Source organism: Pan troglodytes, chromosome 18, assembly GCF_028858775.2.
Source record: "Pan troglodytes isolate AG18354 chromosome 18, NHGRI_mPanTro3-v2.0_pri, whole genome shotgun sequence".
Classification (NCBI taxonomy): Eukaryota; Metazoa; Chordata; class Mammalia; order Primates; family Hominidae; genus Pan; species Pan troglodytes.
The window spans coordinates 53,861,924-53,876,886 of NC_072416.2; the positions used below are offsets into that span (position 1 = coordinate 53,861,924).

At 46.7% G+C, this 14,963-nt stretch overlaps 1 protein-coding gene across 4 annotated transcripts in view; it reads right to left on the minus strand.

Moving 5' to 3' along the window:
- Positions 1-14,386, minus strand: part of CES5A (carboxylesterase 5A) — a 29,157-nt gene extending 14,771 nt beyond the window's left edge. For 2 of the 4 annotated variants that reach the window (XM_016929868.3, XM_016929866.3), the window contains exons 1-7: positions 14,162-14,386; positions 12,847-13,051; positions 10,640-10,778; positions 8,625-8,758; positions 4,980-5,133; positions 2,369-2,473; positions 433-537 (exon numbers count right to left, since the gene is read on the minus strand). In XM_016929868.3, coding sequence (XP_016785357.2) covers positions 433-537; positions 2,369-2,473; positions 4,980-5,133; positions 8,625-8,758; positions 10,640-10,778; positions 12,847-13,051; positions 14,162-14,234 — 915 coding nt within the window. In that variant the 5' untranslated portion in view covers positions 14,235-14,386. Of the gene's footprint in view, positions 1-432; positions 538-2,368; positions 2,474-4,979; positions 5,134-8,624; positions 8,759-10,536; positions 10,597-10,639; positions 10,779-12,846; positions 13,052-14,161 lie in introns of those variants that run through there. The other 2 variants (XM_016929867.4, XM_016929869.3) reach the window with 2 other exon arrangements.
- Between the last annotated feature and the right edge of the window lie 577 nt (positions 14,387-14,963).

Genomic DNA, 14,963 nt, shown 5'->3' on the forward strand with positions numbered 1-14,963 from the left:
TGGGCATCTCACTACCTTCTAAAGGATCCCAGTCCTTTTCCAGACAACTGAGGTCTTGGAAGGTTTTCAGTTACACAAAACTAAAATGACTTCCTAATAGAACTTCCAGCTCCTGATTTTGACTTCAGCTTCTGGAAGCATGCATAACAAGTGTGGTCCTTCTCTCCAGTGAGATGCTTTCAGGGACTTAGAGACAAGCCTTGTACTTTGCTGAATCTTCTCCAGGCTAAGTTGAACCCCTGCCCCAACAATTTTCTTAAATTACCTACAAGGGTTCTATATCCCTACTTATTTTTTTACAGCTGTTACCAAGTACCTCAATCCTCCTCTTTTCTATGTTCCAAATTCAAATAAATAACAGAGGGGTAGGATTTGTTCATCTGTCCATTTGAAGGGCAAGCCTGCCCCCAAAACTGCCCCCTCTGTCCTCACCTGGCTGAGGGTCAGCAGCTCCTTGGAGGGTTTTGTCCTCAGGCACCTCAGCAGGGCCTCAGAGTCTGACGCATTGTTACCACAGAAATGTGCAACCACCTGCAGCTATTTTGTAGAGAAGGACCGGGTTAGAGCATGATATTGAAAGCATCTAGGAAAATGAAAGCTTGAAAATGCCCTCCAATCAGCCACAGGCTGGCCCTCCATATATGAGTCCATCCTGCTAACACTGCCTAGACCCACGCCCCTATAATTGAAGGTGCACATGGTGGACAGTTTCCCACTGCATCACCCTCAGTCTCTTGCCTGGCTCTCCTTGTCATCTTTAGTAAACACCACAGCTGGAGATGGGAGTTTGTCAGTCTGTGGCTGTGGAATGGAATCAAGATTCCTGGTCACAAAGAGATCAGTCCTGTGAGCTTGGCTGCATTGGTATTTTGCCCCTCTGGAGTCTAGAAGCCCAACCTTGAGGTGCTGAATGAAGACAAACACCAAGAGCGAGGAGCAGCTTTGGAAGCTCCTTCATTGTCAGTACAGGCAGGACTCCAGATCAGATTCTTAGCTTGTCAGCCCTGCCCAAGCCCCAGGCCCACTCACAGCCTGGAATGTCCTACCTGTCTTTTTCCCTGCCTCTATACCAATCCTTTTCATTCTTTAAGGCCCAACTCCTTCCCTCCACGATGTCCTTTCAGGGCATTGCAGCCCCCAGAAACCCCTTCCTCATCCAATCTCCTATAAGCTCGATGTTCCCCACCTTCCATGCCTGGCCCATTGCTGAACATCTGCTTTCCTTGTCACTGAACCTCCATATTTGTAGAACTCACTCCCTGAAAGTGGTGGTTCTTAATCTTCTGGGAGTCATGGATACTCTGAGAATCCAGTCAAAGTTACAGACCCTCTCCCTGGGAAAACGTGCAAGCATGTGGAGTCTGGTACAATTGTGGAACCGCTTCCCAAACCTATCCATGGATTCCAGGATTTAATCCTATCCATGGATAGGTGATAAAAAGATTATATTGCCCTCAAATTTAGGATGTGCTTTCTCCACTGATAAATCCCAAAGTTCTAACAGAGCAGGGAAAATAGTGGGCACTCAGTGATGTGTGTCAAATGAATAAATATATGCCCAAACTGAAAATAGCTTTATGGAGAATGTTACCAAAATCAATATTTCTGTGTATTGAGGGAATTTTTTTAAATTGCATAACTCTATGTTTCTGCTCTTGATATATACTGTTATTTTCTGTAAGATGTTTAAGAAAATTTACCACAAAAATGATTAATACTCAAGAGATGGCTGCACAGCCCAGTGCTTAATTAACATGCATTGAATGAAACAGCTCATTCATTAACTCATTCATCCGGAACATTTATGGCTGCCTGATATATACCAGGTATTATGCTGGGGGCCTGAAGGACAGAGAGATCCTGGTCTCTAGGGCATCACTATCTAGTAGATAATTAAGACAAGTGACAGATGACAAATATCGTGGGATAGATGCCCCTTATAATCCCATGCCAGACAACATGAATCAGTCACAGCATTATTTCCCACTGAGCTGGAAACAGCCTCTGAATCTTTCTTAACATAATGCCCTGGATATTCATTCCCAGTAGAGTAGCATAGGCATAGAAGAACTGTATAGGATACAGGGGACTGACTTATCTATCACAAGCAAAGAATAACGGGTAAGACATAAGAACCATAACGCACATACACACACACTTGTGCACACCAGTGGTGTGGCATTGTGTAGCTAGACCCATTTCCTGTTGAACCAGACCTTTCATGGAGGAACAAGGTTCACCTTGGGCTAGCATGAGGTGCCTTGGGCATGGTCACTAAGGAAAGCCAAACACATGGTGAGAAGGTGCCTGACCACATTCTCTGCTAACTGAGGAGAGGAAGCTGGCAAGGTGTTAACAGTATACGTACGTCCTCACTCTTCTCATAATCATGGGCCTTCAGGTAAGGGATGATGGCCACCCCACTCTCCATGATGGCTTTGTGGAATAAGCCTTTGGCCATGGGAGACAGTATCTGGAGAGAGAACACAGAAGACCCAGGAAAGGTTACTCCCCACCAACACACATACCATTCATCCCTCTTCAAAGAAACCTTCCCAGGAAGCCTCCTTAAAAGCTCTAAGCTTAGAGGGGAAAAAAGCCCTGGTTTAGGGGTTAAAGGACTAGCTGTGAAGGTTTGGGCAAGTTACTCAACCTCTCTGAGCCCCTGGTTCTTCATGGACTTTGACGTCAAATGTTCAGGCATGTGATTTCTAGCTCCTTCACTTTCTACCTAGGTAACCTTGGACAAGTTGTTTAATATTTTTTTATTTTTTTTTATTTTTTTTTTTTTGAGATGGAGTCTCACTCTGTGGCCAGGCTGGAGTGCAGTGGCGTGATCTCAGCTCACTGCAACCTCCGACTCCCAGGTTCAAGTTATTCTCCTGCCTCAGCCTCCAGAGTAGCTGAGATTACAGGTGCGCACCACCACGCCCAGCTAATTTTTGTATTTTTAGCAGAGACGGGATTTCACCATGTTGGCCAGGATAGTCTCAATCTCCTGACCACTCACCTCGGCCTCCCAAAGTGCTGGGATGACAGGCGTGAGCCACCGCACCCAGCCAAGTTGCTTAATATTTCTAAGTATCGGTTCACTCCCCTGTAAAACTGGAGTAAAAATTGAGCCCGTATCACAAAACTGTTGTGAAGAGCAGGGGAGGTAATAAACATAGAACTCTTCACAGAGGTTCTGGTCAAATTTTGCTCATGAAATAATGGTTGTTATAATATATGAAAAGTTAGGTTAATATAATCCACCTTAGAAGGTAATTTTGAAGATGTAAAAAAGACAACATATATTGTCAAGTGCTATTCAGCAGAAGCTCTCTTAACTCACCACCATGTTACTGATTTCTGCAATTAACCTGCCAACTGATGCCAAGGAAATGCTGACCATTCTGAGCCAGTGGACCATTTTCTAACACCTCTGTACATTTCTCTTCTCACCAGTTTCTTGCCAAGAATCAGGTGTGTTTGCTTCCAAACCTGTTTTGTCAATTTCACTTGTTATTGTAATTACATAATCAATGAAATATCATGAGAACAAATGAACTGTATGTGTACAAAGAAAATCAAATTATGTCTGGAAAAAAATTCTTGATAAAGGATGGCTAAAAAAATATTGCTGTCAGGCCAGGCATAGTGGCTCACGCCTGTAATCCCAGCACTTTGGGAAGCCAAAGCAAGAGGATCACTTGAGCCCAGAAGTTCAAGACCATCCTGGGCAATATAGCTAGACCCCATCTCTAAAAAAATTTAAAAAAATAAAAAAAAAAGAATTAGCTGGGCATGGTGGCGCATGCCTGTAGTCCTAGCTCCTTGGGAGGCTGAGGCAGGATGATTGCCTATGACCAGGAGTTTGGGCTGCAATGAACTATGATCGCCCCACTGCTTGCCAGCCTGGGCAACAGAGTGAGAACTTGTCTCAAAAAAAATATTGCTGTCACCGGACACGGTGGCTCACGCCTGTAATCCCAGCACTTTGGGAACCCAAGGTGGGCGGATCACCTGAAGTCGGGAGTTTGAGACCAGCCTGACCAACATGGAGAAACCCCATCTCTACTAAAAATACAAAATTAGCTGGGCATGGTGGCACATGCCTGTAATCCCAGCTACTCAGGAGGCTGAGGCAAGAGAATTGGTTGAACCCAGGAGGCTGAGGTTCCGGTGAGCCTAGATTGCACCATTGCACTCCAGCCTGGGCAACAAAAGCGAAACTCCATCTCAAAACAAAACAAAACAAAAAAACCATATATGTGTGTGTATGTATATATATATAATACACTATACAAATATATAGATATAGATATAGATATATAGATAAACATCTCTCTATTTATATTGCTGTCAAATTGTGTGTGGACAAGAAAGAAGTAAAATATTTGCAGGAAAAGTATACAAATCCCAAATGCGCTAAAGTCAGACTGCTTTGCAGGCATCTTTAAGTTTGCGCCCACTGTAAAGAAACTGAAACTGCAATTTGAGGACAGTGAATTTTGCAGGTGGTTTATGCAAGACAATCCATGTTGGAAATCAAGTCAGCAGACCAACTCTGCAAACATAAGGCCCTGTATCAAACTGTTGGTGAGGGAATATACATTTTATGGTTTAAATTAAAATAAAATATTTACATGTATCTTTTGGCATTTCATGTCTTAGCTGAGTTTCCTATTAAACAAGTAATTACCATTCTGGCAATTGAATACTAGGGTTTCTCCTCTACAAATATAAGGGATTTTTCCTCAAATTATTACTCACTATGTGACCTTAGGTGATTTATTTAAACTTTCCCAGTGACAGCTGTCCTGTATGTGAAATAAGACTGAGCCCCTAACTCATAATGTGTTGTGAGGCTTGAAAAAGACAATGTGTATTAAAGGGTTTGTTCAACATGAAGGCAACAATCAAACGTTAGTGACTCATCATCATTTTTGGAACCTCCGGCACTGAGATTCATTCAAACCACAAAGCAGAGAACTCACAAGACTAGAAACACTTATGGCTCCCGCGGACTCGCCAAAGATGGTCACAGAGCTGGGGTCCCCACCAAAGAACTCGATGTTCTTCTGGACCCAGGACAGAGCAGCCACCTGGTCCTTGAAGGCCCAGTTCCCTGGAGCATGCTGATCCCATGTGCTGAGGACAAGAGGCAGGGTGAGAATTCTTAGTCAGCCATGGTGTGTTTCCCACAGCCCTGGAAGTTCTCAGCAGAGGCTGTGGGCAGGTGTCAGTGGGGAGGGGACGGAGAGTCAGAGGCCTGGAGGAGCTGGGGAAACCAGACTCAGTTCTCACACTTTGCTGAGATTTGGATTTCTTTGAGAATTTGATGAAAGCTATGCACCTAAGAAAAATGCACATTCAATATTGTAGCTGCAATTTCAAGTATTCACAGGTTCCTCAGAATCCATGAATCCCAATCCATGAATCCTGTGTTGCCCAGGCTTGTCTGGAATCCATGAATCCATTCCTGAGAGTTGATCTGTACTAGAAAGCAAGAAGTTTCCTGAGCACAGAATTTTCCATGAAACTAATAGTAGTCACAATAACAATTAACAGGCCAGGCACGGTGGCTCATGCCTGTAATCCCAGCACTTTGGGAGGCCGAGGCGGGCAGATCATGATGTCAGGAGATCGAGAGCATCCTGACTAATATGGTGAAACTCCATCTCTGCTAAAAAAAAAAAAAAAAAAAAAATACAAAAAAATTAGCTGGACACGGTGGCAGACGCCTGTAGTCCCAGTTATTCGGGAGGCTGAGGCAGGAGAATGGCTTGACCCTGGGAGGCGGAGCTTGCAGTGAGCTGAGATCATGCCACTGCACTCCAGCCTGGGCAATAGAGTGAGGCTGTGTCTCAAAAAAAATAAAAATAAAAAAATAAACAAACAAACAAAAAACAATAACAGCAGCTGCAGCATGTACCAGACACTGTTCTAAGGGCTTTAAGGCTAATACTCCTACAACCCTCACACCTATGAGGTAGGTGGTGCTGGGTTTTCTCCCTTTGCTTTTTTGGGTCTTCTCCACCCTTCTCTGCTCTGCCCCTCAAAAGCTGACCTCTAGGAATGACATCACCCAGGCCTCAGCTGTGTGCCATGAGGGTGGGCTAGAGAGAGACTGCGATGTTTATCCCCCAACCCCGTGCTCCCTCTCTGCTGGGAAGTGTTTGGGCAGAGGCTGCTTTTCTCCACAGCAGCAGCTCATGCCAGCTCCCTTCCACTAAACCTGTGAGCCTGCTGTCAGGAAACCAACGGATACATCAACTCTTTAATTCAGGCACAGAGAGGTTAAACCCCCTTGCCCAAGAGCTAGAAAGCTGCAGTTTTGGGACCCCACACCCCCATGCTGCTGCCCCTGCACAATTGCATGTTTCCCGGGATGGGATTAATGGGAGAACAAATGAAACAAGTGGAAATGCCATAGGACCAAAGAAATGTCTAGACCGAAAGCGTGCATGCAGTGCACGTCACCCTGGGGCACATTCTACTCCCCTCCATTTTCCAGTTCTCCAGACTGCTCCTTCCCCTGGGTCCCCTCCACTGTCTATGACCACTGAGCTGGCTCTCACTCCACCTGCTCTCTCCCAGGCCCCTGCTCAAGAGTCAAGCCCTGCCAATTTTACCTCCATTCTACTGTGGCTCCCACCCTGGTCCCCGTTTCTCCATCTCTGTTTATCCTGAGAAGCATTATACCTTAGTGGTTACTATCTCAGCCTCGAGCACAGGATTCACAGCCTGGCCACTTATTATCTGGGTGACCTTGGGCAAATCACTTAACCTGCTTTGCCTCAATGCTTCTCATGTCTAAAATGGGGATAATGATAGTGCCCACTCCACATGGTTGTGAAGATTGACAGTGCCAGGCAGAAAATAAGCATGTCATATTCACGTTATATACATGTTAGCTATTGCTTTTGTGGTTGAATGACCCCATGGCCTGCATCAAGACAGTGCCTCCCAGTGGGGCTCCCTATCTGCAGCTGGGCACCCCTGGCTCAGCCTCCACTCTGCTCCAGAGTGAGGTTCTTGGTACACTACTCTGTGAAAGGTACTCCTGGTCCTCAATCTGTGTTGGATAAAGCCCAAACTCCATGTATGGCCTGGCATTCAAGGCCTTTCCCTATCAGGCCTGTCCTTGCCTTCCCGCATCCATCTCCTGCTGTAGCTTCATCTACCTATGATCAAAACCAGATATGATAAGCAATTATTGAAAGCTCTTCTACCAAAGGAATCTTATGCAGAATCCTAATATATAGAGCAGCTAGAAGTGTAATTACTCTGGTCAGGGCACCCCGTCAGCCTCTCCTGCCTGCAAAGCACTCCCAGAGCTACATTCCAGGGCTACAGGCCCAGTGCAGTTTGCAAAAGTATTGCTTCATCCCCATGTGTTGCTACCTCCCTCCCAACTTCCTAGTTTTTGCACAGGTAGCACCCTTTGCCAAGCACATGTTCTCTGAACCCCTTCTCCTCAAACCCAACCACATCCTTCTGGTGCAACTCCAATGCCACCCCTCTCTGAAGCCTCCCTGATCCCTTGCAACTCCCTCCTCTGTTTCCACAGCTCCATGGCCTCTCACTCTTGGAGAATTAACCATGTCCTTCTTGGTAATGTGGATATTTTTGTCCCTGCATTATCTCTCCCATAGTCAGGAGCCTCTGTAAGGCAGGATTCATATTTGAATCATTGCTGCCTTTACCATAGTATGTGACAGTGACCCGCAAGCATAATCCTGGCCCCACCTCTCACTTCTCCTCTTTGTTTACATTGGACCCTCATCAGGACTTCTCCTGCCATGTCTTAGACAGGATAATAGAAGCAGTCAAGAGACCTAGCTCTGTTTTGTGACCCCTGGGAAGTTGTTTGGCCTCTCTGGGCCTCCATTTTCCAGCTGTGAAATGAGAATAACAACAGAGAACCTTCCTTGAAGGATTATTTTGAGGGTGAGTTGAAATAATGCATGGCAAGTGCACAGCCCCATGGCTGGTTCAGTGAAAGCCCAGTACATGTTAGGCGTGATTGGAGGAGGGAAGCCACTGTGATGGAGTGATGATTCTCAGGTGAGCATTCGAGAAGCCCTGGGGTGAGGCTCAGGTAGACACCACCGACTGCTCACACAAACAGTGTCCTGTTCTTCCAGGGCACACAGTGGGGCTACATGGCCCCAGCTCGCTTGCAGCTGGATGTGGCCATGTGACTGAGTTCTGCCAATGGCGAGTGAACAGAAGTGACAAGTGCCACCTGCAGGCTGGGCCAGGAGACCCTCCATTGCATGATCCTCCATGCTGTTTCGGTCCACCCACCAAATGCAGAAGATCGAGGCCCTAAAGAATCCACATCAGAGCTCAAGATGTGAGGAGCCAGATCCCTGGTTGACCATGAGGAAGAATGTCTGTCGATCAGGGATGCTCAATTAAACTTTACCCAAGTGAGAAAGAGATTTTTATTGTTTCAAGCCACCAACATTTTGGGATTTATCTGCTACAGCTGCAAAAATTACCTAAGAAATTAGGGCCAGTTTTGTTCATTGTCCCTGAAGGCTCGCTCCTTCTTAGGTTGCTGGGCACTGTCTATGGCTACTGCACTGCTGCCCTTTGGGGATCTGGGATGTCCATCATTTGGAGAGACTCACGTGAAGAAACCAAATATTCCTAGCCGGTACTGGACGACCACAACCAGCACGTCCTCATAGGCAGCCAGGGCGGACCCATCAAAGATGGAGGCTGAGCCAGTCTTGAAGGCACCTCCTGGGAACCACACCAAGACCTGAGGAGGGGAGAAGAGCGTCCAGTCAGCCCACCAGGCACCACCTCCCCTCCCCATGCAGTTTGAGGCACACGTTCTTAAGGTGAAATATAAATGTCCCACTTGCTAAGCAGGGTGCGAGGTTTTGTCATTTGAAGAAGGCTCAGGGTTAAGCATGTGGGCTCTGGCACCTGAGTGCCTCGATTTGACTCCCAGCTCTGCCACTGACTAGCTGTGTGACCTTGGAAAGATTACTTAGCCTAAAGCTCATTTTTCTCATCTGTAAAATGTGAAGAAGGAAAGTATCTCACTTATGAAGTTATCATGAGGTTTAAACAAAATTCTGCATCTAAAGCTCATAGAACAATGAGCAATAGCACATTTCAAGTTTCAAGTGCTCAGAAATTGTTCACTAAATACCAGTGAGCCTGTGACCCACGGGAAGATGGAAACCATTGTAAGCCATGTATAAGAGCAAAAGCAGCCCAAGGTGTTTCAGAGAAAAGCTCTCTACCTTCAGAAAGAAGAGAGGAGGGGAGGGGAGAAAAGAGGAATGGAGGAGGTGAGAGGAGGAGGGGGAAGAAAAAGAGGAGAAGGAGAAGAAGAAAGAGGAAGAGGAAGGGAGAAGGAGGAAGGAGGAAGAGGAGGAGGAGAAAGGATGAAAAATGAAGAAAGAAGGAAGAGAAAGAGGAAGGGTCAGGCACAGTGGCTCACACCTGTAATCCCAACACTTTTGGGAGGTTGACATGGGTGGATTGCCTGAGCTCAGGAGTTCAAGACCACCCTGGGCAATATGGTGAAAGCCTGTCTCTACTAAACAAAAAATTAGCCAGGTATGGTGGCAGGCACCTGTAATCCCAGCTACTTGGGAGGCTGAGGCACAGGAATCCCTTGAGCCCGGATGGCAAAGGTTGCAGTGAGCCAAGTTTGCACAACTGCACTCCAGCCTGGGCAACAGAGAAAGACTCTGTCCCAAAAAAAAACAGGGAAGAGTAAAATGTTTATTGATTAGAAAAATTGGGATCAGGGAACATAAAACATTCAAATGCCATTATCTCTATTTATATATTTAATAACTAATCCCTTCCATTCTCTTTCTTAAGGTCATATTAGAGATTACAGCCTTTGGGGCAGGTAAAGAGAAGAAAGCCACTGAGGAAAGGGGAGGTGGACAAACCTCTGACTTTGGTGCCAGAATCTAGTGCCTACTGTGTGTACAACATGGAGCAAGTCACTTATGCCCTTCCTGTGCCTCGTCTTCTCCATCTGTGGAATGGGTCCAAATCGTCCTTACCCACTGGGTTAGCATGGGAGTTAAATCAGATCATGTACTGTGCCTGGCACACAGCAAGCATTTAATAGACATTACTGTTATGATACAAGACAGCCAGTTTCCCCTGGCAGAGGCATGAGGAAGAGAAGAGGATGAGAGGATGTGGCTAAAAAATAGAACATGCCTTTCCCCCACTTACTGACACAGGGATATTTTATATTCTTAAATGAAACACTTAACATGATTACATGACTCTCTTCATTATAAACAGAAAAGTTGGAGGATAAAATTATTCTTTTTGAAAAAAGATACCTCAAATTTAAGAAAAAAGTCAGATTCCTTTTAAGCAGTGTCTTTTCTGAAAGCTTACAGGTCACTAAATACGCAACAGAGGGGAAAACAAAACAAAATAAAAATTAAAAGTTAAGGCACTGCCAATAAAGAATCAATCAGAAAAACTGATCATGTGAATCTATCATTCGAATGATTTTTTAAAATTGTTGATGTGATTACATTTCCCTTTTACCCAACAGGGGATAGTTCCAATTCCAGACATGTAGCTGCACTGCCTGGATCCCAGGCCAAGGTCTTGCTAGCTGGAGCCCGAAGCACACAGCAGGCAGCCTTACGGGGAGCTTGGAGCCTGCATCGGCGTGGGCAGGCGCATAGATGTTCAGATAGAGGCAGTCTTCTGACACGCCGAATTTGGGGTAATGCACCTTGAGCATGTGCTGATCTAAGAGCAGCCACTCTGAGTTCTGGAAGCACCTTGGAGAAGGAGAGGAGAAAACCCTCAGAAAAAGTTATCAGCAAACTTGCCTGGGAAGGGCCAGTTCTTCTGACAGCGGGGAGGCCTGGCCGTCTCCTCTGCCTGAGCAGAAGAGGCAGCTACCGGTACAAAGTCCAATCATGCCCAAACCCCCATGGTTTCCAAAACAAACAAGCAAGCAAATTATAATTCTCATTGATCTGGTTCCTGGGTAGGAAAGCACATGGTGTAGAATAATTGCACCATTACCCCCACCACCCTCCCATGCCTACACCACCCTCCTATGCCACCACCATAATATAGACACACATAATGACCCAAGCTGGCCCAACAATTCCCCAAACTGTAGAGGGCAGGACATAGTCGAATAACAAGGGCTTTGCCCCTGCAGCTCCCTATTCTGTCCCCAGACGAGCAAAGGAACATTTCCAGGCCTCTCTACCTGGAACCACCCAGGATAGACTGGCAGAGACTCCTGCACCCAGGCTTTGCTCAAGCCGGGCCCTTGCCTTGACTGCTCTCTCCCTGTATCTGCGTGCTCACATTCTTCCCTTTGTTTTAGAGTCACTCCTGCTTGCCACCTCCTCCCAGAAGCCTTCTGAGATTTCTCCAGTTCTACCATACCTCTTCTTCGGAAACACCCACCTACTTTGCATTCTTTTCCAGAACTTGTCCTGAGCTTGTGCATGTGCATTATCATCATCCCCAGCTCAACTGTGAGCAGCTAAAAGCCTAAGACTCTATTTTAGTCACCTCTGTACCTCAGAGCACCAGCACAGAGCATGATACACCGTAAGATTAAGCAAGGCTGTAAATGTGAATGCTTCTACCATACTGTGTACGCAATCAATTCTTAATAGAATAGTGTGCAATATTGCTGTACGTCTTCTCCTGACAGGTGTTTATGCCTCCTTGCCCCCTTTGTATGTTGTTGATCAGGCCTCAGCGCTTTCAGCAAAGCCGTCTCTGACCTCCCATCAAAGCTAGTCCAGGTGGGTCTTTGTATCCCCTCAGCACCCTTCCCTGACACCCTAATGGTTGCCCTTGCCATCTTATATTTTAGCTGTCAATTACTGTTTACGTTCCTGCCACCATCACCCCTCTGCATGCTCCCTGACGACAGCTGTGACTCAACCCCTGCGGCGTCCCCAAGCCTAATGGAGGGCCAGTTATCAAGTTGGTTCGCAATGAATATTAGTTGGATGAATGAATGAACGCACAAACAAATGAGTTTCAGCTTGATGTCCTCAGTCCTTGGACCACATGGGGTCATCTTCTGTGGCTTAGGGAATATCCTGGCACCAGAATTTCTTCTGCCAGGAACCCATGTGGCCCAACCTGAGAGCTTGACAGAATCTAAAGAGTTGGAAGATTCTAGGGGATTTTCAAGTCTCACTGCCCACCCAGTAAGTCTCACCTCACCCCTCCACAATTAACCTGGTAACTGGTTACCTAACCGAGCTTGGAAATCTGCAGTGACCAGGAGCTCCTTACCTCCCAGAGTCCCTGCGTCACAGAGACACATCCACATGTTCGTTCCATGGGTATTTACGGAGTTCACCACAGACTAGGTATTGCATCAGGCACCGTTTTGACAGCTGGAGCTAACACCCTTCTAGTGTGGTTCTTCTCAATAAAACCCTCACCCAGTCTGACCATAGAGGCCAGGCTTGGGTGAGAGGTCACAAGAAGATACCTAGACAGTCCCTTCTGACCAAAGGACTCAGTATGCCTATTTCAGCACTTCTAAAAAAACTGGCTGGTGATCAGAGTCTCTAAAAAGCATTCAGATAATAGTTTCCTGGGCTCAGCTCGGGATATTCTGATTCAGAAAGTTCAGAAGGGAGCTTGGAGAATCTGTATATTTTTAAAGATGCCTCCAGTGACCTGGCCATCAGTCAGTTTAGGAGTCAGGGGATTACCAAACCAATCGCCCGAGTCTCAAGCCCTCTCTCTCCCTCCTCCCCCATCCACGCCAATCCCTCTTCTTTCACACTGGGCTGCATGACCTGAATTCCTGCCACTCCCAGAGTCACAAACCACCCGTGGGCCCGAACCTGGTCTTACAAATTAGGGTAGGAGGTGGCTTCTCGCAAGTTATCCCAGGGCGATGCAGGCTGCGGGTTCATAAATCGCAGGGATCCCAGCGGGGGAGCAGCAAAGGGGACTCCGAGGAACACGTTCACAGGCACAGGGCTTCCCAGCACGGTGACTTGCTTGCCCTGAATCCATCCCAGCCTGGTGTTCCTCTGTGGCCCTTCAGCAGAAGGCCCTGCGGGAACACATGGGAGGAATCAGGAGCAGGCTGGGGACAGGCAGGGCAATTGCCCACCCAGTCTGGAGCTCCCCAGTGGGGATGTGCTTCCTTCACTCAGAAGCTGTGCAGCTGGTGGTATCCAGGTTCCCTCTCCATGAATCCAGTTCCATGGCTTTTTCCAAGATTGCTGTAGAAGTCACCCCCATGAAACCACTGACTTAGTTTCTCCTAGGAGCCCAGCAGTACCTAGCAACAAAATTTTCCCCCATTCACTCAGAAACCCATCTCCCTTCTGCTGAGAGCGCTTTCTTTCTACAGGATTGACACATACCGAACTCTGTAGATCCTGGGATGCCACAAACTCATCTTCCCAGGGGTTCCTACACTTCTGTCACTCCACACCCTCCAGCACCACTGCTGGCATATCTGTGCAGCACCTGCATGATTGCTGGCTTCTTTTTTTTTTTCTTAAAATTTAATTCCAATAAACTCCTTTTAAAATTTTACCTAGAAGAATTCCAAGTAATGACATTTATGGAATTGTGATTTTGGTGAGTTAGGTATATGCTTTTGAATACACATGAATATTCATGGGTGAAAATTTAAAATTCTCATGCAGATACTTCCTGAAATCAACTCGTCTACTTCCAGGAGCATAAAGATGGCACTTTGGGAGACTGGGCATTCAGGGGTCTCAGTCACCACACAGAACGTGGAGCCTTGGGAAGGAAACTGCCCAGCTACTTACTTAGCAAAACCTGGGTGTCTTAGCACTATTTCTAATGTCATTTCATTACTGAAAGTCCTGTCGCCGCAGCCAGGAGTACAGAAGCACAGGCTCTGCTTCTCACGCTTCCCCAGTGCTCAGGATGGAGCCCCTCTAAACCCCTTGCAGGGTGTGAGCAACCCAAAGGCAGAACCAGGATCTTCTGTGTGCTACCCACTCCCAAGAAGGAAGCTCTGGTCCTAGGTTCTCGGCAACAGCAGAACACTGATGCCATCAAAGTACTACATAGCTCTCCACTGGCCCTCAGAGACCTCTGAAGAAAAACTTCATTTCTACCAGTGGAAAATCCTCACCCACCCCATCTTCTGAGAGCCCTCCTTTCCCATTGGATATCTCACCTTTGGTGGGGGCTGCAAGGACCCAGATAGCCCAAATTAGGATCTGGCCTGGGTGCACCCAATTCCCGCTCATTTGGCTGCCTGCCTGCACTCTGTGAACATTGATGGCGGCTGCTGGCCTCAGAGAGCTTCAGTTGGGAGCCAGAAAGAGCTTCCCGTTAACAGGCAAATGCTGAATAGGCAGGCAGAGGCAGCAGAGTTACTGAAGAACAGCATCAGAACAATATTCTCAAAGGAATTGACCAAGCAAGACTTTCCTGTTCTGATTTACATAAGAAACTGATGATTAACTATTGAGCTGGGGAAAGATAATTTGATAGGCTTTGGACTTCCGGGATGGGGGAAACAGAAAAGACATTCCAGACCAGGCAAGACATTTTAAGATTATGAGTTCTAGAGACCCCAGGATGAATGAGGTTTCCAGACCTGCCTGTGATGCCAGAAAGACACAGTGCAGGTCAGAGAAGCTGAGAAGTTTCTGAGAAGAGGAAGAAGGTTGCTGCTGGGACAAGCGAGTGGCTCTGAAGGCACAAGCACTGCCAGCCCAGACTAGCAGCCCGGCTGGCCCTGCCAACAAGAGTCTTCAATGGCCATTTGGTCTACAGCCTCCTTGGCAACCTTGAGGCTTCTTCGATTATATTATTTCCCCTCCGGCCCTTCATAGTTGCCACCGAAAAGATTCTCGCTGGCCTTCAAATCTGTCCCTTCATCTGACCAGAAATATTATCAATTCTGTACACCACTGCTCACCCAACTCTTTTAAAGCACTTCACACAAACTAGCTTGTTGCCAACACCACCAC